At 48.8% G+C, this 22177-nt stretch overlaps 1 protein-coding gene across 1 annotated transcript in view; it reads right to left on the bottom strand.

Annotated features, from left to right (window-relative positions):
* The window catches only part of Irak2 (interleukin 1 receptor associated kinase 2), a 57408-nt gene that overhangs the window by 4471 nt on the left and 30760 nt on the right, over positions 1-22177 (bottom strand). The window contains exons 3-11 of the mRNA XM_059258384.1: positions 21005-21148; positions 15704-15810; positions 12440-12640; positions 12292-12356; positions 11641-11755; positions 10830-10939; positions 8309-8504; positions 4792-4854; positions 500-700 (exon numbers count right to left, since the gene is read on the bottom strand). Of these exons, the coding sequence (XP_059114367.1) occupies positions 500-700; positions 4792-4854; positions 8309-8504; positions 10830-10939; positions 11641-11755; positions 12292-12356; positions 12440-12640; positions 15704-15810; positions 21005-21148 (1202 nt within the window). The remainder of the gene's footprint in view (positions 1-499; positions 701-4791; positions 4855-8308; positions 8505-10829; positions 10940-11640; positions 11756-12291; positions 12357-12439; positions 12641-15703; positions 15811-21004; positions 21149-22177) is intronic.

Genomic DNA, 22177 nt, shown 5'->3' with positions numbered 1-22177 from the left:
TGAGCTTAAGCATCAGTTCCTGGCCAGGCTCAACACAGTGAGTCCTGTCACACACCATCCTGGTGCTCACCACACAGCCAACTCCCACGCAAAGACCAGGAACACCAGGACAGCAGGACAGCGATGGCTTGCTCCGATGGACGGGTCCTCTATAGTTAGTGAGAGGCCTTTGGGCACTTATTACAGCCCAGCTTAGGAACACGTGGGCCTCTCCAAGAAAGTGGAGGAAAAGCCACAGGACCAGTGACAGACCAGGAGAGAAAGCAGGCTGAGAGAAGACAAGAAGAGACTGGCCCCCATGAGAGGCCCTGTCCTGCACCCCTGCCAGCCCCGTCAGACACCCACTCTCAGGGTCTCCCATGACCCACACAGCCACCCTGATCGCTGACGCGGCCCCAGCAGGTTCTGCTGCAGACAACCAAGGCTAAGCGCGGCTAATTACATCCCCAGTGTGTGAGTCTCCCTAGGTAAGGAAGGTGGCGGGCAGCAGAGAGCTCACCTCCTCCAAGCCGGCATTGCGCTTCCGCAGGCAGAGACACACAGCGGTGGCCCAGGCCTCAGCACAGGCCTCGGGCAGCAGCCCTGCCCTCCTCTCCACGTGCTTCTGACAGATCTCTTTCGCCACCACCTTCCCCAGGCCTGTCTTCCTGGAGTGGAGCGAGGCAGTACTGCTGGGAATCTCACTAAGAAGCAAGTCCTTCTGTTGGGAGGAGAATGAGAAAATCCAGGTGAGATGCTGGGTGTGGCAAGATGTCTTAAAAAACAAATGCGATGTCCCCAAACAAGTCCAGCACCCAAGCACTTGAGAATCATGGGACTTGCTCTGTGCACAGGGCATTCATTCCCTATGACATTTACAGCTCATCTGAAGTAGCCTAACCTGTCCAGATTCAGTGGCTCCATCAGAAAAAAAAAACATGAAATGCCTATTCCTGCATGTAACACAACACAAATCCAATAATGGACCTAAAGCACAAAGTGTGACACCTGGCAGAAAAAAAATTCAATAGCCCATTTCCAATAAATGTCATCATTTGCATAATAAATGCACGGTGAATACTAATAGCCAGTATTTGCATAGCACTTACCACATGCCCAGCACTTATAATTTAATATTTTTAAAAAGATTTTATTTTTTGCTGGCCAGTAGTAGCACATTCCTTTAATCCTAGCACTCAGGAGGCAGAGGCAGGAGGATCTGTGAGTTTGAGGCCAGCCTGGTCTACAGAGTGAATTCCAGGACAGCCAGGGCTACACAGAGAAATCTTATCTCAGAAATCAAAAACAAAAAAAATTTTGGGGGGGGGGGCAGGCAATGGTGGCACAGGCCTTTAATCCCAGCACTTGGGAGACCAGCCTGGTCTACAAAATGAGTTCCAGGGCAGCCTCCAAAGCTACACAGAGAAACCTTGTCTCAAAACCCCCTCCAAAAAAAATATTTTATTTTTTATTTACTTGTAGGTATGTGTGTCTGTGTTTGTATGGGGGTGTGTACGTGTGAGTACATATGCCCTCAGAGGCCAGATAAGGGTGTCAGATCCTCTGGAGCTCCAGTTACAGGGTAAAGGTTGTAAGCCACTGGATGTGGGTTCTAGGAACCAAATCAGGTTCTCTGCAAGTATTAAGCACTGAGCCATCTCTCCAGCCCCAATTTAATCTTATTTTTTTAAGATTTGTTTTTATTTTTATTTATGTGGTGTGTGTGTGTGTGTGTGTGTGTGTGTGTGTGTGTGTGTGTGCCTACAGAGGCCAACAGAGGGCATCAGATCCCCTGCAGCTGGAGTTACAGATGGCTGGGAGCCACCTGACATGGGTGCTGGGATCTGAACTGGGGTCCTCTGGAAGAGCAGCCAGTGCTCTTAACTGCAATTATCTCTATAGCCTCATAAATTAATCTCATTAACATGTACAGAGGCCCTTTCTGCTTCTGCTAGTACCACGGTGCCTGTGATCAATCTTACAGTGAAAGGAGACAGAAAACTGCAGGCCCTGAAGGTCACCCTTGACTGTGGACACTGGAGTCACAGTCAATTGGAGCACCACCAATTGGAAGCAGCTTCTCCAAGAGAACCAAAATGAAGGGGAGAACTGGAGGCCCAGGTGAAGGAGCTGTAATCATCCCCAGGAGCAGAGCAGGATCATAAGAGGCTCAGAGGTACCTTTTTCAAGAGGCATTTGAGACATCTCACCAAGAATGTGACAAGGAAAAAACAAAAAACAAAACAAAAAAAGAAACTACGTGAGACCATTGTTCAGGACTAACAGTAAAGAGAGCCAGGAATTACATCACCTCCAAATGAAGCAGGAGGAAGAGTCAGCATTGAGAATGCAAGCTCATTTACGGGGCCAGGGCTGTAGCTCAGCTGGTACACTGCTTACACAGCATGTACAAAGCCAGACAAAGCGGGAATGGTGGTGTGTGCCTTTAATTCTAACACATAGGAAGCAGAGGCAGAAGAATCAGGAGTTCAAAGCCAACCTCTACATTAGTGTATGCTTATTTATTGTCAGTGTACATAGCACTGTTCCATATGTACACATGTATAATTACATATTATAAGACACACGGCATTCTAAAGCTGGGTGTGATGACACACACCTATAATCCCAGCACTCATACAGCCTGAGGAAGAGGTCTGTAAATTCAGGGTCAGCCTGAGCTTCATAGCGAGGCTTTGTTTTCACTGCCTAAAACACACTCCTTACCTAGTCTCTGTCCCTTGGTCCATTCTAGTCACTCACACAACCATCCCCTCCTCCACGAGGCCTCCCCCGAGGCAGCCAGGCAGTCCCTACCCCTTCCCTCTGTCTCTTAGCTCTCCTTCTTATTTCTCTACTCTGCAGTCTTCTGCCTGGAGTCAGTGTCTCTCTCCCCACTTGACAGGCAGCCCTCCCAGGGGAGACTCCCCTTCTCCCAGTTCCATCCTCTGCACCTCCACCAGCGCCTGGGACTGTAAGCATCTCAAGGGTTTTCACAATTGAACATACTGACTTTTTAACTATCTGTATACCTTCCCTTATTTGTACACTTCTGTTTTGTTTTGTTTTGAAATCTATTTATTATTTTTAAGATTTATTTATTTAATGCGCATTGGTGTTTTGCCTGCATGCATGTCTGTGTGAGGGTGCCAGATACCCTGGAACTGGAGTTACCAATAGTTGTGAGCTGCCATGTGAGTGTTGGGAATTGAACCTGGGTCCTCTGGAAGAGCAGCCAGTGTTCTTAACCTCTGAGCCATCTCTCCAACCCCTTATTTTGTTTTTTAAGACAGGGTTTCTTTATGTATGTAGCTCTCAAGGTTCTGGAACTTGCTATGTAAACTAGGCTGTCCTCGAACTCACAGAGACCTGCCTGCCTCCCAAGTGCTGGGATTGAAGGTAGCTGTTTGTAGACTTTTTAATACAAGTGACGTATATATTCTATGTAAATTTAACTTGCCACTTTATACAAATTTGGAGAAAACAATCCTGAATGATTATCAGCCATGGGATGTGATGTTTGCTTCAAAGGCAAAGCTAGGGCTGGGAGTGTGGCTCAGTGGTCAAGCCCTTGCCTAGAGTTTGATTCCCAGAACCACAGATTTAAAAAACTAAGCAGGGATGGTGTCACAGGCCCGTGGTTCCAGCCATACAGGAGGCTAAGGCAGGAGGACTGCTTGAGCCCAGCAGCTGAAAGCCAGTCTGGGCAACAGAACAAGATTTTATCTCACAGAGAGAAAAGAGTCGGCCCCACTGTGCCTCGTTTCCTCAGCCAGCAAGTAGGTGGTTCCAGGATCTGTACACAACATGGCCGACACCATCAGAGATGCCAACCTGGAAGTAGAGCCCACTAGGGCCAGCACGGCACTTCTGACACTCACACAGTTCCTTGTGTAAGCATGACCTTTTAACTGTTTATCTTTGGGGAAAGGTAACGACATTCAAGGAAGGGGAAATCGGCACGTCACAGTGGAAGCACGTGAGCGGCTTACAGAGAGAGACAAGTTACCACCAAAGAGAAGGGACCCAGAAGCTGTTCATGGAGCCCAGCCTCGCGACCCTGCAGGGAAGAGAGATCTTATCTGGAGCCATCAGTGAGAGAAGCGGAGAACAGCAGTGACTGCACAGCACGGGAAGCCCTGACAGAGCGTTCTTGACAGAATAAACCATGAACCCAAGCAAGACTCAAGTGCCAACTCCCAGGAAATTCGAAGGAAAACTAGAAGAACCAGTGAGTGAAATCAGCCAAACCAAAACATCACACAGTCAGCATGGGATGACTGTCCTACTTCACTAGTGCATGCAAGGACTCACCAAAGAAAAGGATGGCAAGATGTGACAGGGAGAGGAGCTCACTAGGAGAGCTGCAGTGGAGCGTGTGACACATGCCTGTAATCCCAGAACTGAGAGAAGGCTGAGGCAGGAGGATCACCAAGAATTCAAAGACAACCTAGGCTACAGTGTAAGATCTCCTCCAACCCTGGAAAGAGAAAGAAGAAGAAGAAGAAGAAGAAGAAGAAGAAGAAGAAGAGGAGGAGGAGGAGGAGGAGGAGGAGGAGGAGGAGGAGGAGGAGAGAGAAAGAAAGAAAAAAGAAAAAAGCTAGGAATAGAATGTGGCTCAGCAGCTGCACACACGTAGGCAGGGTCAGCTGCTGTACTTCCGAAGGGGCAGTGTGGGTGGGTGTGGTAAACACAGAGCGCTCTGGGCTGAGGTCTGAGAACTCTGCAGGCAATGGGCAAGGCCCTCCCTGCACACACGGACATGTGCCCAAGGCTGCCCGCCAACCGACCAGAAATGATTGGATCTCTTACCAGGTAAACCGGGCTGCGGTCCTTGTCCATCGCAGGGATGCCGGTGAGGACCTCAGCTAATACCTGGGTAGGCCAGAACACAGAGTTAGTGTGATTCTGATATGTCCACAGTCGGCAGAGGCTTCACCTTTTTTGTTTTATAATTATTATTATTATTACATTAATTTATTAACTGTGTGTGTGTGTGTGTGTGTGTGTGTGTGTTTGTGTGTGCTGGTTTTCATGTGCCATGGCAATTGTGTAGAGGTTAGAGAGCAGCTTGTGGGAGTTGGTTCTCTCCTCCCACTGTGTGGGTCCCAGGACTAGAACTCAGGTTGTCAGGCTTGGCGACAAGTGCCTTTATCCACTCAGTCATCCTGACCCAGTTTTTGTTTAAGAGACAGGGTCTTTTGTAGCCCAAGCTGGCCAGAACTCACTCTGTAGCTGAGGATGATCCTGAGTTTCTAATCCTCCGGCCGCAACAACGCGATTCATTCCCTACTTAATTCACTCACAAAGGAGCACAGCCCTGAGCAGGTATATGCCAACACCCACGTGGGAGACTGTGATCCATGTCTGTGTGAAGAGCAAGCCTGCCTTTCACAGGATTCTCAGTATTTGAGGGGGATCCAGAAACAGAGGCCTGGGTTCCCAGTCCCACCCTGCACAAGAAGTGAGCTCAGGGCTGGGAACTGAAACCTGGGTCCCCGACTCTGCATCTGTCACGTGTGGCAGAGCAGCTGTGCTGCGGAATGAACAGCTATCCTTATGTCAAGTTTCTCCCACGCCCTCCTGCAGCAGGTCAGTGCAGACACTGGCCACTGAGGTGACCCAAGGAGGAGCACACTGGTGGTGGCCAGGAGGGGGCAGCACAGGGCGCCACAACCAACGCCACAACCAACCAATGGGTCCTTGCAGGAAGGGAGAAACGGGGTAAACAATTCAATAGATGTCTCCTCTGTCTCAGCCATGTGGTTCTGGAACAGACAAGTCCCTGACAAGGGTCACTTAGTGGGCATAAAAACACTAAGACATCGAGGCCAGCCTGGTCTACAGAGAGAGTTCCAGGACAGCCAAGGCTACCCAAAGAAACCCTGTCACAACCCCCACTCCCACCCCACCCCCCAAAAAAACCACTGAAACAGAGTGGGCAAGATGAGGCAATTGCATGCAGGCCAGATCACTTGAGTTTGGTCTCACAAGGTGGCAGAGGAGAAGCAAGAGCTCCAGATAGTTGTTCTCTGACCCATCACACACTGTGGCATGTGCGCTCGCTCTCTCACACACACACACCAGTACTACAGTACCCATTTATACACAGCATCCCATTCCCCATTATTCTTTTTTAAATTTCATTCATTTATTTATTTGAGACAGTCTCTCTACACAGCCCTGGCTGCCCTGGAACTCACTTTGTAAACCAGGTTGGCCTTTAACTCACAGAGATCAACAGCCTCTGCCTCCTAATTGCTGAGATTAAAGGTGTGTGCCACCATACCCAGCCCCATTACTCTCTATAAGCACCGCTAACCCCATTTTACAGAAGGCAAAACTGAGGCCCATACATGGGGTAGCCAGGTGTTACATGGCTGGAGTAACTTTACTGGACTAGGCCATACTGCCTGGTGGTTAGAAAGTCTGCTCTACTGGTTTATTTTGACTTTTTTTTTTCCTTCCCTTTTTTAAATTCTGTTTTGTCTGTTTTGAGATAGAGTCTTCCTAAATTGCCTAGGTTCTCTCGGAACTTCCTCTGTCTCCCCCACCAGAGAGCCACTGGTTCTCCAAGTAGTGCTGCTTGGCCTCACTGAAGCACTCACAGGGAATTGTGGGGGGTTGTGGGGAGGGTGGGGATCATCAGCATGACCAGCCAGGCCCAGAAGGAAGCTAAATCTGATCCACAGAGGTCCAGCTGAGGGCCGAAGGTGGCTCAGTAAACTTCAGAGGCAGATGTGGACAGATGGGAGACTGCGGTCACAAAGAGGAAGTACAAAGTTCAAGACTAGGAGGAAGACAGAGGCAAAGGCCTGCATGCCGAGGCCTGAGTTTGGCCAAAGGCAAAAAGACTGGGCTTCGCGGACAGCGTTTCCCAAGCAGGTTCTGTGGAACACCAAGGCAGACAGACCAAGAAAACAGGGTTCTACCGCCAAGTGAGGCTGGGCAAGCCTGCATGGCTTCTCTGGTGAGTTCACAGTGCCCGGGTCATAGGGTCATCGTCCTGTTAAAAGCTCCTATTAACTATAATGAAAACCCTGCTTGGCTTTGCTGAACGGTATCTTCCAAAGCTATCTGTCCACTAAGGCCTTTTAACAGTCCCATCCTGCAGACACGGAGAGGAGGCAGTGTGTCCTAAAGATGGACTGAGCAGATCTGACATCAGGCTCAGGAAGCCCTGAGCACCTGGGAGCGGGTCATGAAGCAGGAAGTACACAGGAGAGGTGGATGGCCACGGATTGGGGAAGTGGCTATGATGGGAATGATAAAAGGGTGTTGAAAAGGTGGGTGGAGCCAGGCGTGGTGGCACATGCACGCCTTTAATCCCAGCACTGGGGAGGCAGAGCCAGGTGGATCTCTGACATGACAGAGAAATGGCTGGGTAGGCTGACCGTGTGGATGGGAATCAGGAAGTTGAGAGATAATATCTGCAGCCCACTACAATCACCAACCATATACAGGTTCTGTCTATACCTTTTTACCTTTTTTTTTTTTTTTTTTTAAGTTTTTCAGACAAGGTCAAGTTGATCATGTAGCCCAGACTGGCCTGAAACTAGAAGCAATCTTCCTGCCTCAACCTCCTAAGTGCTGGGACTACAGGCATGCACCCCCTCACTCAGCTATGTAAACCTTTACAACCATGAAAATCACTCCTAAGTCAGAAGCCGTACAAAATGGACCACGGTGGCACACACCTACAGTTCCAGCTACTCGAAAGGCTAAGGCAGGAGGATTATAAGCTGGTAGCTAGCCTGGGCTACAGAGTGAGACCTCACTGCAATAAAAAACCAAAAATAACTTTCAAGAAATATGGCTCAGTGTTAGAGCATGTTTCTAGCATAACTGAGGACCTGAGTATTATCTCCAGCACCAAAAAAAAAGGGGGGGGGACAAACTGGGGACATAGCTCAGTCAGTGAAATGGTCACTTTGCACACATAACCTGAGTTCGGATCCTGAGAAACCATATCAAAACGTCAGGTGTGGGGCATGCACTTGTAATCCCCACACTGGAGAAGACAAGACAGGAGAATCCCTGGGATTCACTGGCCACTGTCTAGCCTACCTGGTGAGCTACAGGCCAATGAAAGATCCAGTCCCAAGGGAGGGAGACAGTACCTAGGAATGACACCTGACCTATAGCCCCACACCCCTACACCTCACCCCACTCCATACACATCTGCACACCCATAAACTAAGAACAAATAAAATGAAAGATTAAAAAAGATGCCACAAGAGGCTTTGTCTCCGATCTGGCCTATAGGCCACAGTCTGGCTGCCTTGGCTATACCTCCAAGCAAGCCCCATGCAGAGAAGGAGACTCTTACAATTCCGCAGCTGAAGATGTCCACTTGCTTAGTCAGCTGCCCGACCCTGATGAAGTTTTCAGGCAGATATGCAGCTGAGGCCTGGAACAGGTGGGTCTTCATTACGGTGTATTTGGTCTTTTTATCGGCAGGACAGGGATGAGCCACTGGATGAGCCAGCTTAGGGCTAAGATGCTGGTCCAGCAAAACATTGGCACTGCGGGAAAAGCAAGTGAAGAAAACCTCTGAATTCTGGGAAGAGGTTGCCATGGAGACACTTTGGCCAAACAGTTTATCAGTGGGCAGTGTCAGCCCTGAAAATGTGTGCGGTAGTGGGGGAAATCACAGAAGATCCTCAATATAAAATAGCCAGCAATAAGCCGGGCAGTGGTGGCGCACGCCTTTAATCCCAGCACTCAGGAGGCAGAGGCAGGCGGATCTCTGTGAGTTCAAGGTCAGCCTGGGCTACAGAGTGAGTTCCAGGAAAGGCGCAAAGCTACACAGAGAAACCCTGTCTTGAAAAAAAAAAAAAAAAAAAAAAAAAAAAAAAAAAAAAAAAAACACCACCAAAAATAGCCAGCAATAAATGGGCAGGGCCTCCCCCTCACTCCACTAAATGGAGTTGAAAATTGCCCCAAGAATGTGGCCAGAGAGATGCAGACTCCCACCCCCCACAGACATCAGCTCTGGCCACCAGAGCAGGCCAAGCCCACTGCTTGTGCTGGCCTAGACTCTTCCAAAGCTGTTCCCACTACAAAGTTCGGGCCTCACCAGTGCAAATCCGAACACTGGCATTCTTTACAGCTCAGTTTGCCCAGGTTGTAGGGAAAAGGGCGCATTTTTGAAATTTCAAAAAGAGAAGTGAAAATGTCCTTTGACCCAGTCCTAATTGGAGGGAGTTAACTCAGAGAAAGGGTTCCTCAGGGAGTGGGAACAAAAAGTTAAGCTTCCTGTACAGAACTAACCTTAGCAGGACTTTACTACATTTACTTAGCGGGAGGAAGCATGCACTCTGTTTTTTGAGGGGAACTCAGAGGGACAACTTGCAGGAGTTGGTTCTCTCCTTCCATCATATAGGGTCAAGGGACCAAATTCGGGCCATCGGGCTTGGCAACAAGCATCTTTACCACTGAGCCATCTCACTGGCCCACCAAACAGTATTTGAAAAAGACGATACGAGACCAAGCACAGTGGTAGTTTACCTCTGAACCCAGTGCTCAGGAAACTGAGATAGGAAGACTGCTACAAGTTCAAGGCCAGCCTAAGCTACATAGTGAGTGTCAGGCCAGCCTGGGCTATACAATGAGTTACAGGCCAGTTCTGTTCTGCAGCAAGATGTTGTCTCAATAAACCAAAAAGATGTTTAAAAATTCCTTTTAGCTGGGCAGTGGTGGCACATGCCTTTAATCCCAGCACTCAGGAGGCAGAGGCAGGGGATGTCTGTGAGTTCAAGGTCAGCCTGATCTACAGAGTGAGTTCTAGGACAGGCTCCAAAGCTACAGAGAAATCCTGTCTCGAAAAACTAAAAAAAAAAAAAAAAAAAATCTTTTCATAGTAGCCCGCAACTTCAATATCTACTATTGGGAGCACCTAAATAAACACGGGCAAGCCGCTTCACTGCAAGACTAAGAAATCATGACAAACCATGATGCCTTGCAACATGGGGAGATGGCTCCCATGATCAAAGAAGGGTGGAAAGTAGATGAGGAAATGGGAGCCAGGGAACCTCCTAGGGGTGAGGAGTTGTGTGGGAGGAAAGTAAGAAATTGAAACTGAGTCAGGATGCAGCTTGGTGGCAGAGCACGCCCGGCACGTTCAATACTGAGTGCAATCCTCCAATCCACATACACACACAGGAAACAAAAGCCAGCAGTCAGCAGACCCGCTAGGCTGGGCAGTGGGTCAGTGGCCAGCTCTCCTTCCCTTCTCAGCACAGGTACTAGTGCCATCAAATGAAACTCAGGAAAGAGGAAAGCGCCTCTGAGCTGGCATGCGGCTACGTGGGAGGCACCTGGGGGGAACCGCAAGGCCTATGGCCATGCGGCTGCTTCTGCTACATGTTTTGGCCTCACCTGGAATCTCTCCCACACCGCTTGCTCCTGGACATCCAACACTAAGATGCTGGGGACAAGAAGCCTCCCTGACAAGATCCATTGCCAACAGACACACGCAAGGCAGGGACTGAGAAAAGCTTAAACAGGGAGCTCAAATCCTGAGGCTGGGCAAAGATCCCAGTTGGAGTGTAGACCGACTCCTGAACGGACAGACGGTCAGACGTTTAGAGTGCTGTGGCCTGCAGGGAAACTGGCTCAGAAAGACAGAGGACATAGTGACATCTTTGCATGCCGGGTGTGAACAGAGAGCACACCTCAGAAATACTGGATAGTGAGCTAGGCCTATGGAGAGAGCTAAGGTCCCCCAAGGGAGGGGAGGCAGAGGAGAAGAGGTGGGGGGGGGGGGAGATATAGGAAGCAAGAACAGAGACTGGCCTCATTCTTAAAGCCAGGACTTTGGGCGGGCCCAGCTCATCTGGCCCTCTCACCTCTTGACATTGCTATGGATGATGTCCAGGCTATGCAGGTATTCAACAGCAAGAAGCAGCCCTGAGCAGATGCTGGCACGCTGGGGCCAGGGCAGCAGGTCTGAGTCACCCTAAGAGAAAGAGAAGGAATAGAAAGGGTTACTCCTGCAGCGTTCTTAAAGTCTTTATAGCCTTCGAATCTGTCCTTGGTCACAGGGCTCGGACAGTGTGATGCACTGGCTTGAAATGATGGTATTTGTGTCAGACAGATCTACTTGCAAATCCATATGCACACACTGGTGAGCTGTATGACTTTGGGAAAGACACACAAGGCCTCCGAGCCTCAGTTTCCTCAGGTATGGAATGGAAATGCAGGGTTGGAGAGGCTCAGTGATGGAACACTTGCCTTGTATGTACAATGTCTGAGATTTGATCTTGGCACCAAAAGGAGGAGGAAGAGGAGGAGGAACACGGCTGGGGATGGAGTTCAGTTATAGACCGTCTGCTACCATCCACAAGGCCCTGGGTTTGATTTCCCCAGAACTGCATAAACCAGGCATGGAAGCATATGTAATCCTAGCACTCAGAATGTAAAGGCATGAGTTCAAGGTCATGCGTTGCCATATAGCAAGTTTGAGGCTAGCCTGGCTACTGGTAACCCTATCTCAAAAAAAAAAAAAAAATCATAAAAATGAAATAAAGGATACATTGGTGTCTGTATTGAGAATTTTATAAGCTTTCAAGAAAGTTCACATTCTTCTAAGTCCTTACGACCCCTAGGCAGGAGCCATCTGCTCCATTTTTTATTACAACCCATGACCCAGTTGTTTACCTTAACCTGGAGTCTGTCCTGCAGAGAGCCATTTGCCATGTAGGGGTAGATGAGGCTGTGGAACCGTCTTCCAGTGCAGAAGCCCAGCAGAGGTAGGACATTGGGGTGGCAGCATCTGAACCCAGCACCAGGGGACGGTCAGGCATCAGACAGCAAGAACCAAAGGCAGACGCTCCCTTCCCACCCCAGGCCACCAGCAACCTCCCAGGTGCCACGGCTCTGATCCCTGATAGCCTCACCTAACCTCCGTACTATGCAGTCTGGCACCATCCCCACCCCACTTCTGGGAACAGGCTTAAGGATGAAGAACGTGCTAGAGGCCACCACACTTGCCTCAGGTTGGTTTCTCTTGAGGACTCCCGCTGTCTGAGTCACCTTTCTCCTCTTGGCTTTCCTCGTGACCCCAGCCACATCTCACGCTCCACATGTGAACTATCCACATGTCTATCTGAGCCAAGGACACTTCTCTTCTGCCTCCCAGAAACTTCTTGCCTCATGAATCGCCACGCACAGTTACACACCGCTTTCCACGTCCTTCTCCCAGTCACAGCCCAGCACTATAATGGCAGTGCTAACCACCTGCCTGGCACACTAGAGGCACTCTACTGCCTGCTGTCATCATCAGGCCAGGGCTGTGCACGGGAAACTTACCTAAGGCAAAGCTGCATCTCTGCCTGCAGGAATCTGTCCATGGACCCTGGACTGGAGCCAGACATCTGTGGGAAAAGACACATTCCCTGAAGATCCATCCAGCTCTAGCCCCAGGCCCCCACCCTCCCTACAAACACCCTGAGCTCACCTCCCTGAGCTTCTTGAAAGCAAAGGCCACACCATGCCTTTGCCCCCGGTAGATATCGGCAAAGGTCCCCTCACTGATTCGGTGGCTTTGGTCAAAGTCCTCAGTTGCTTGGACGACATCTGCCTCACTCCAGAAAAGCCTGTCTCCGGGCAAACTCAGAAGCTTTTCCTGCTTGGGGACAGATGTGGAAGTGCTGCAGTCCTGGGGATTGAACGAGAAGAGTGGGTTGACACGCTGTGGAATATTAGTTTAATGGTGCAAAGATGCGTTGCATTCTTTTTTTTTTTTTTTAAAGATTTATTTATTTATTATACATACAGTGTTCTGTCTGCATGTGTCCTTGTAGGCCAGAAGAGGGCACCAGATCTCATTACAGGTGGTTGTGAGCCACCATGTAGTTGCTGGGAATTGAACTCAGGACCTCTGGAAGAGCAGCCAGTGCTCTTAACCACTGAGCCATCTCTCCAGCCCGCGTTGCATTCTTTTATGTTGCATTTGTTTAACTCTGTAAAGCTGCATTACTTTGTTTGCCTAAAACACCTGATTGGTCTAATAAAGAGCTGAACAGCCAATAGCATGGCAGGATAAAGAATAGGCAGGGCTGACAGGTAGAGAGAATAAATAGGAGGAGAAATCTAGGCTCAGAAAGAGAAGAGGGAGGAGTGAGGAAAGGAGATGAAGAGGAGGATGCCAGGAGCCAGCCCCCCAGCCACCCAGCCAGCCACAGAGTAAGAAGGAAAGAAAGATATATAGAATAAAGAGAGGTAAAAAGCCCAGAAGGAAAAAACAGAAGAAGAGAAACAGGATAATTTAAGTTAGGTAAGAAAAGTTGGCTAGAAACAAGCCAAGCTAATGCCGGGCATTCGTAAGTAACAATAAGTATTCGTGTATTTATTTGGGAGCTGGATAGTGAGCCCCCAAAGGTTAAAAAAAAAAAACTACAGTGATGACCATGGGAGCTGGCCTTCCCTGCTCCCCAGAGGGAACCCTGGAATACCAAGGGGCTTTCATCTCGTTACAAGTGGTAACAAAGACACCATAGACCTGCCCTTACACCAGCTACCTCCTCCAACAGCAATGTGAATGTTCAAATAACCACACAATTCTCTAAGCAGAGCTAGAGAATCTAAGCCTGGTGCATATGGAAGACCAGAAACAGAAGTCTGGCTTCTGTGACTCCCCTTTTCAAACACAAGTGCACAGAAATTTATATTTTTGAAGTTACATATATCCTTATCAATAGTTCTCGGGAATTGGAAGCTATTAAAGATGAATGTGTCTCCTGCTGGTTAGATACACTAGGATTTATCTATCACAAAATGAGAACGGGGCCAGCAAGATGTCTCATTAGGGAAAAGCTCTTGAGAAGCCTGGTGATCTGAGTTCAATCCCCAGGACATAAGTGATTAACTCCTAAAAGTTGTCCTCTAACTCCACATGTGTGCCATGGCATGTATATGCCCTCACACATACATATACATACCTACATACAAAATAAATAAATGTAGGATAAATAATAAATGTTAAAGATGATGTGCAAAAATAAAAAGAAAAGAAAACCAAATGTTAATAGAAATTTTTTCTTTTTTCTAAGACAAAGTTTTACCATGTAGCCCTGGCTGGCCTGGAACACACTATGTAGACCAGGCTGGCCTCAAACGTTCAGAGACATGCCTGCCTTTCCTCCAAGTGCTGGGATTGAAAGTCCTCAATGATTCAACCATCTCTGAAAATGATTAGCTAAATCACAGAAGACGATCATTAACCAGCCCCGGGAACAGCCACTCTCTCCCCCAGGGACCAAGCCCAAACCCATAACTTCTCAAGAGCACGAAAACTTTTATTTATTTTTTTTTTTGAGGCAAAGTTTCTCTGTATAACAGTCCTGGCACTTGCTCTGTAGACCAGTCCAGCCTCGAACTCACAGAGATCCACCTGTCTCTGCTTCCCAAGTGCTGGGATTAGTACACCACCACCACCACCTGGCATTTTTTTAAAAAAACAGGTTTCACTATGTAGCTCTGGTTGGCCTGGAACTGACTATGTAGACCAGGCTAGCCTCAAACTCACAGAGATCCAGTTGCCTCTGCCTCCCAAGTACTGGGATTAAAGGTAAGGGTCACCATGCCTGGCTTTAATGATCTTTTCCGATCAGAAGAAAAATCTGGGCATGGTAATACATGCCTATGATCACAGCATTTCGAACACTGAAGTAGGAGGATCACAAAGTCAAATCCAGACTGAGCTACACAGTGAGACCTTGTCTCACAGACATATACCATGCAGCTCAGTTGGCAGAGTGTTTGCCACATGCACAGGCCCTGAGCTCCATCCTTAGCACACATAAGCTAGGTGTGGTGGCACATGCCTGTTATCCAATAACTTGGGAGGTGGAGGCAGTAGGTCAAGGTTATTCTCAGCTACACAGTGAGTTTGAAGCCAGCCTGAGCTCCATGGAACCCTGTCTCAGAAGAGTAAAAAACTGTTTCCTTTGTATTTTTTCCCTTGGCTGGGGTGGAACCCAGGGCTATAACACTGAGCTGCACCCCGGCCCAAAGTTTTCATTTCTAACCCAGTGTGAATTACAGGCATCTTACTAGCAATATGGTCACAAGGCTATCTAGGAGCACTACCAAATAAGCGTGAAACGGCCCACAGGAACAAAGTCAAAGTGCAGGACCACTCTGACTGTTGCTCAGCTCTGACAAGAAAGTGGGAAAGGCTGCTTGTAAACCAGTTCAGGTAACTGCACTTGTAGGCGGTACCAGCCCAGCTCCTGCTTACAAAGGCCCATTGTAAACAAAGGTCCTATGGTGCTTGGCAGTGCAGGCCTGTCCTCCAGGCTGCTCCTCCAGAGGCTGAGACAGGGAGATCACAAGTTCAAGGCCTGTCTGTGAACCTTAGTAAGAGCCTATCTCAAAATAAAACAAAACAAAAACGGCTGTGATTGAATGCAGAGGGCCCTGGGTTCAAACCCCAATGTGGCAAACATGAATCCTGGCCTACACTGGGACTTGGTGCTAGGGAGCTTCATTAGGCCCTGAATTACACCCCAAAGAAACAAACCCACCACGTCCCCCTGCTCAGTGCAGCAGAGACCCCTCATCTCACTGAAGACTATACTTAGTCTCAGAAGCTTGCAGAGACAATACATCTCCCTTGTCCTCCCTACCCCCACACTAATCTCAGGGAATGAAGAAACTGTTTCTGAGAGAAAACCAGAAGCCAGGACACAGCTGGGATAGAAGCCAAGGGTGGGTTTACCTTAGACTGGGAAATGTCAGGTTGGTCAGTTTTCAAGGAACAAGGGGCATCCTCCTTGCATGGAAGCTGGTGGGAGGCTTGCTGCTGGGCCCCAGCCACAGTGGTCCCTGGAAAGGATGATAGACAGGGTCAGTACTCTGCCTGGGACTCATCCCAAAGCAACCTTCTCTCTCAATCAGTGCTGTCTCCTCCTGACACCATGTGCCAGTCGCCAGGCTCCTTGGGTGTCAGTTCTTTTAAGCCGGGTGACATCTTACAACAGGTGCAATTTATCATCTCTAATGACGGGAGGAGACAGGGAAGCCAGCAGCTGGGGATGCTCCTGTGCTGTCCCAGGGCCTGGCCATGAACAGCTGAGGACACAGAGAAACCTCCACTGTGGTGCCACAGCAGGGAGGCCCTGGGGAAAGTAAGGCCGGGAGCAAGCAGAAGGGGCAACACAGGCTGGGAGACAAGGAACACTCCACCCGGGCTGAAGGACTGGGGAGCTTAGGGTACTGAGGGAGAAGAGAGGAAGGCCTAGCATCACTCAGTAAATACTAGGCACAGTTAGTTAGCAAATACCTCCATCCTGTGGGCACCAGTAACCAAGGGTGACTCGTGCAAATGCGCTACTTTACAGAAGGGAATGAGTATCCATAGACTGTGGTGCCCACAGGGGTCCTGAACCAGCTGCTCAGGGGCCCCTTTGTGATCAGAAGTCTGACCATCACCAAAGCTGGCCAATGGCAGCATGAGCACTCTAGTTTTATACATTGGGGATTTCTCCCCGCCCCCCCCCTTTTTTTTTCCCCCCCGAGACAGGGTTTCTCTGTGTAGTCCTGGCTGTTTGGGATCTCACTCTGTGGACCAGGCTGGCTCTGCCCTACTGAGTGCTGGGATTAAAGGTGTGAGTTACCACTGCCTGGCACGGATCTCTTGCTTTTTAATGTTTTAAAAGAATTGCCTAAGGTTTCCCCAGACACAGCAAGGCACAGCCACATGGCAGATGAAGTAGCTGCGGGCCATGTACGCCACCTGGGCCTTCAGCGCACTGCTTTCACTGTCTGTATAGACACTGCAGGTCCTTTGTTGTTGTTGTTGTTGTTGTTGTTGTTGTTGTTTTGTTTTGTTTTGATCTGATTTTTGAGACAGGGTTTCTCTGTATAACAGCTCTGGCTGTCCTGGAACTCGAGCTGTAGATCAAGCTGGCCTCGAACTCACAGAGAACCACCTGTCTCCAGCTCCAGAGAGCTGGGATTAAAGGTGTGAGCCACCAGCTTGACACCGCAAATCCTTGACAAGAAATTACACACACTACACTACATACCACACCACAATACACACACAACATACACCATACTCATGCACACCACACACACAAACCACACCACACCCCACACATCCTACACACAATCCACACTATACCACACACACAACATACACCACACACATAGACACCCACACACCACACCCCCTCCCCCACACACATACACACGCTGCACCACAAACACCACACACACTGTCGCCACAGCTGACTCACAGAGGGTCTAGTGAGTCACTTTCAGTCAGCTGGATGCTTCACAGGTTCATGAAAGGACAGGGACACACTGTAGGGTCCATTCATCTCTACATAAAAGCCTCCAAAACACAACCCTGAGTGTCTAAACTTTTCTTCTAAAATAAAAACTTCCTCAAACACTAGCTTCCCTGGGCAGTACATGAGCCTGGAATCTGGGGCTTTCCCAGGGCTGGCAGGCATCAGTGATACATGGAAAGAATGACTCCTCCTGTTTCCAACTACAAAAACAGAAGAGTAACTTCCTTCTCTGTGGGAGGGACCGCAGGGACAGGCCCAGTGACCCAGGCACACCTGCTCCCCAGGGCCACTCAGGAAAGTGAGCCATACAAAGGCTGATGGAGAAGATACAGAGGGGCATCTGTGACCTCTCCTGTCTCCCCCACCTCCCCTCTGACTGGCTTTCTCCCTTTGGCAAAGGAAGAACAATATGGCATGGGTCTAAGGATCCGTTAACTGGAGTTCACAGGTCAGCACGTTTTTCCCCTTCCTTCAATATCTTCAGTCACGGGACATAGTCCAGACTCCTTGGCCTAAAGTTAACTGTGTCCTGTCCAGTCCCGTCAGTGTGGTCCATGTTCCCCTTCCCCCCTCTCATATTCATTCTCTCTCTCTCTCTCTCTCTCTCTCTCTCTCTCTCTCTCTCTCTCTCTCTCCCTCCCTCCCTTTTTGAGACAGGGTCTCACTGTGCAGCCCTGGCCTGGAACCGGACATGAGAACTGTAGTGGGCACTAGGTCCCTGTGTTCAGTCTGCCCCCCACTCCCCGACCTGTGTGACCTAGACCACACTAGGTCTTCCTCTAGGTCCTTAAGCTATAGAATTCATTCTATTTGTTTGTTTCTTTGTTTCGGTTTTTGAGACAGGGTTTCTCTGTGTAGCCCTGGCTGTCCTGGCTGTCCTCACTCTATAGACCAAGCTGACCTTGAACTAGGAGATCTGCCCGCCTCTGCCTCGAGAGTGTTGGGATTAAAGGCATATGCCACCCCCACCCAGCTAGAATCTGTAGAGATGTGACAGCCAGCCTTTTTTTTTTTTTTGCCTGCACACAAATGAACTGCTCTATCCCAGCCAGTAGAGTGCTCAGACCTGAGTAATAATTTACACAGGTCCCTGTGATAACTAAAGAAACATAATATGGAGCCAGGCATCCCTTAAGGGCCATTGACCTTTTGCTCTGGAATGTCCCAGTGGCCTGCAGATGAGATAAGAAAGGATAATGGGGAGGAGTGGGGGGCTGGAGAGTTGGCTCAGTGGTTAAGATGGACCTGGGTTCGATTCCTAGCACCCACATGACAGCTCACACCTGCCTGTAACTCAGTTCCAGGGAATCTGACACCCTCACACCAATGCATATAAAATAAAATTAAATAAATTATTTTAAAAAAAGAATAAGATAATGGGCTGTGAGGTATTAACAGCTACCTTTGTTCTGTAAAACTCACTATCACTATGGGAAAGGGATGAAATGGTCTTTTATTACTATATAGCAGGAAAGAGAAGAAACACCCAAGGGAAGTAAAACCATTTTCCTGCCCGGCTGTGGATTCCATGGATAGTTGTAATACACATCTTTGTGATGTCTGCCTTACCCCACCTTCTGGACAGCATGCTGTATTGGCTCTAAGACTGTTGTTCTTTTGCTACCGGTAAGAATAAATTCACTTAATCTAAATCTGACTTGAGTCTAAGTCTCTGGTGTCTCTCAGTGTATTCGAATGCTGACACAAATCCATTCTTTTGTTTTGTTTTGTTTTGGTTTGGTTTGGTTTTTTTTGTTTTGTTTTTTTCGAGACAGGGTTTCTCTGTGTAGCTTTGCGCCTTTCCTGGAACTCACTTGGTAGCCCAGGCTGGCCTCGAACTCATAGAGATCCGCCTGGCTCTGCCTCCCGAGTGCTGGGATTAAAGGCGTGCGCACCACCGCCCGGCACAAATCCATTCTTACGGAAGAGGTCACATGTACTTTGTACAAGAGTTTCAGTAGAGTCACACTTCAAGCTTTAGCGTGATAATTATCACCAGGAAACTTTTTCCCAAAGTTGTACTGTATTTAAATATGTCTAGGGGCTGTAGAGAGATGGCTCAGTGGTTAAGAGCACTGGCTATTCTTCCAGAGGACCCAGGTTCAATTCCCAGCACCCACATGGCAGCACACAACTGTCTGTAACTCCAGTTCCAGGGGGTCTGACACCCTCACACAGGCACACATGCAGGCAAAACACCAATGTACATAAAATAAAAAAATAAATCATTAAAATGTAAAGATAAATAGATAAATATGTCTAAAATAAACTGTCCGGGGTCAGACTCTAGAAGTTTGAACCAACACTGGCTACTGAGTCGTGTTGAACTGGACTTCCCTCCTGCCTAGTGCAGATGTTACTCGGCCAGCTCTGGTGTTTGCAGAGACCCACCCCCCGCACATACACACACACAAGAAACCAGGTTGGCCTGGAATTTGCATTCATCCTCCAGCCTTTGCCTCCCCAGGGCTGGGACGACAGGCAGACATGGCCACACCCAGCTAAGGTGCCTGATTCTCTGTACTAAGAGGTAATGGGCTCTGTTCTTCCCATTTTACAGATGGAGGAACTGAGGAAGGAGGAGGCTGAGCGGGAATTCAAGCACAGGGGGGTCGGCCTCAGGCCCAAGCACCCAAGAGTGGCTTCTCCAAGCAGGGTTGGCTGGCTTCAGGGCCCTCAGTGAACTGCATTCCATAGGTCTGGGACTTTAAGCTTGCAGGCTACAGGCTACAGGAGAGGAGAAGCGAGCCCTGGAGAAGTCATCGCTGGCTGTCCTCCTGTCATCTGGCAGTCTGTCCCTCGGCTCTAGCCTGGGCACAAGAAGCTGGACGCACATATAATGTGCTCTGCAAGGCTCTGGGACAGCAGTGTATGCAGTATGAGAGACAGGAATGCTCAGATCCCAGGACTCACGTCACCTTGAACAGATCCTTTCTTTTTCTTCTGATGAAAATGATAAGGGTCAGGGGCTAGAGTGTAGCTCAGTGGTAAAGCTTGCATGCCTAAAGCCCAGGGTTCCATCCTCAGCTCTCCTCTCCCCTCTCCAAAATAAATGTTATTTATTTACTTAACATATTTAGGGATTGGGGATTTTTTGGTGCTGAGGATTGAAGCCAGGCCCTGTGCATGCCAAGAAGATGCTCTGCCATGGACCACAGGGCTCCCTACCCTCAGGCCCCTGAGTAAAGCTGGATTACAGGTATGTGCTACCCACCCAGCTATCTAGCCCAGAACAGGGTTGAACTCACGATCCTCCTGCCCCAGACTCTCAAATAGCTGGGATTACAGGCATATACCACCACACCTGGATGTTTCCCCTTTCTAACTTACTGTACAATGTGTTTTGATGCACACACACACACATACATATACATACACATATACACATACAAACACACACACACACACACACACACACACACACACACACACCAAAAGAAAGAAATAACTTAAGAATACCTGTGGGGCTGAAAAGATGACTCAACAATTAAGAACACGGGCTGCTCTTGCAGAGGACCTGGATTTGATTTCCAGAACCCACACAGTGGCACACAACCATCCCTAACGCCAGTTCCAGGGGATCTGACCCCCTCCCCTGGCCTCCATTGGCACTGTACACAAGTCATCCATATACATATGCGCAGGTGAAACACCCATACACATAAAACAAAAACAAATAAATCTAAAACTCAGAAGAGGAGGGGGAAGAGAAGAGAGAGCACCTGAGTCCAGAAAGGAGCCCGGCTTCACAAGCTGGCCCTTTTCCTGTTCATCCTTGAGTTTTCTTCCAGAAGTAGCCACAGGCCCTGGCTTCACCACCTCTGGGAAGGCTGGAAGAGGAGACATGCTCTCAGGAACAGGCTTCCCTGGAACAATGCACAGAAGACATTGTTACTTTCCATGACCAGGGGAGCTATGGAGAGACAGGGCTGGAAGTTGGGGACTTGGGGTCTAGTCCTGCCGCCAGCACAAAATCTCACTGTGCCTCATGAGGTTTTCTCTCTGGGCCATGGCCTGCCCATCTGTCCACTGGGACTATGGGCTGTGATAATGCCATGTGGTTTGTCTCTGACATTCTGAATCACACACACACACACACACACACACACACACACACACACACACACACACCTAGCTTCTGACTGGGCTAGTTATGACTTCAGACAAGTCTCTTTCCATCTGTGAGCCTCCTATAAGGTGAAGACCATTGGGACTAGAGAGATGGTTCAGCAGGTAAGAGCACTTACTACTCTTACAGAGGACCTGGGTTCTGTTCTCAGCACCCCTCGCCCCCACAACAGCTCACAACTCTCTGTAACTCCAGTTCCAGGGGATCCAACATCCTTTTCTGACCCCCATGAGCACCAGACATGCACATGGTGCACATACATGCAGGTAAACACTCATATACATAAAATAAATAGGGACTGGAGAGATGGCTCAGTGGTTAAGAGCACCGGGAATCTTCCAGAAGACTCAAGTTTGATTCCCAGCACCTACATGATGGTTCAAAAATGTCTGTAACTGTATTTCCAACATCCTCTTCCGGCCTCTGCAGACACCATCCATGCAGGTGGTGTACATACATATATGCAGGCAAAACACTCATACATATAAAATACAAATAAATACACCTTTAAAAATAAATAAATCAAAAACAAATAGAGACCATGAAGATAATGCCTGCTTGCCTCCTTCCCAGGGCTGCTGTGAGCAGAGAATGAGAGCCCAGGTGCGAAAAGGCTTTGGAAAGGGCTGCACAGTTTACCGAACGTGTCAACAAGTCGCAGGCATCCATCTAGGAGCTGGGTGTGACTCAGTGGGAGAGCACGTGCCTAGCATATGCTAACTCACAAGACCCTGAGTTCCAGGAGCCACAGGTACAGAGTCCTGAC

Source organism: Peromyscus eremicus, chromosome 3 (assembly GCF_949786415.1).
Source record: "Peromyscus eremicus chromosome 3, PerEre_H2_v1, whole genome shotgun sequence".
Lineage (NCBI taxonomy): Eukaryota > Metazoa > Chordata > Mammalia > Rodentia > Cricetidae > Peromyscus > Peromyscus eremicus.
This window is presented reverse-complemented; position numbering and strand designations above follow the sequence as displayed.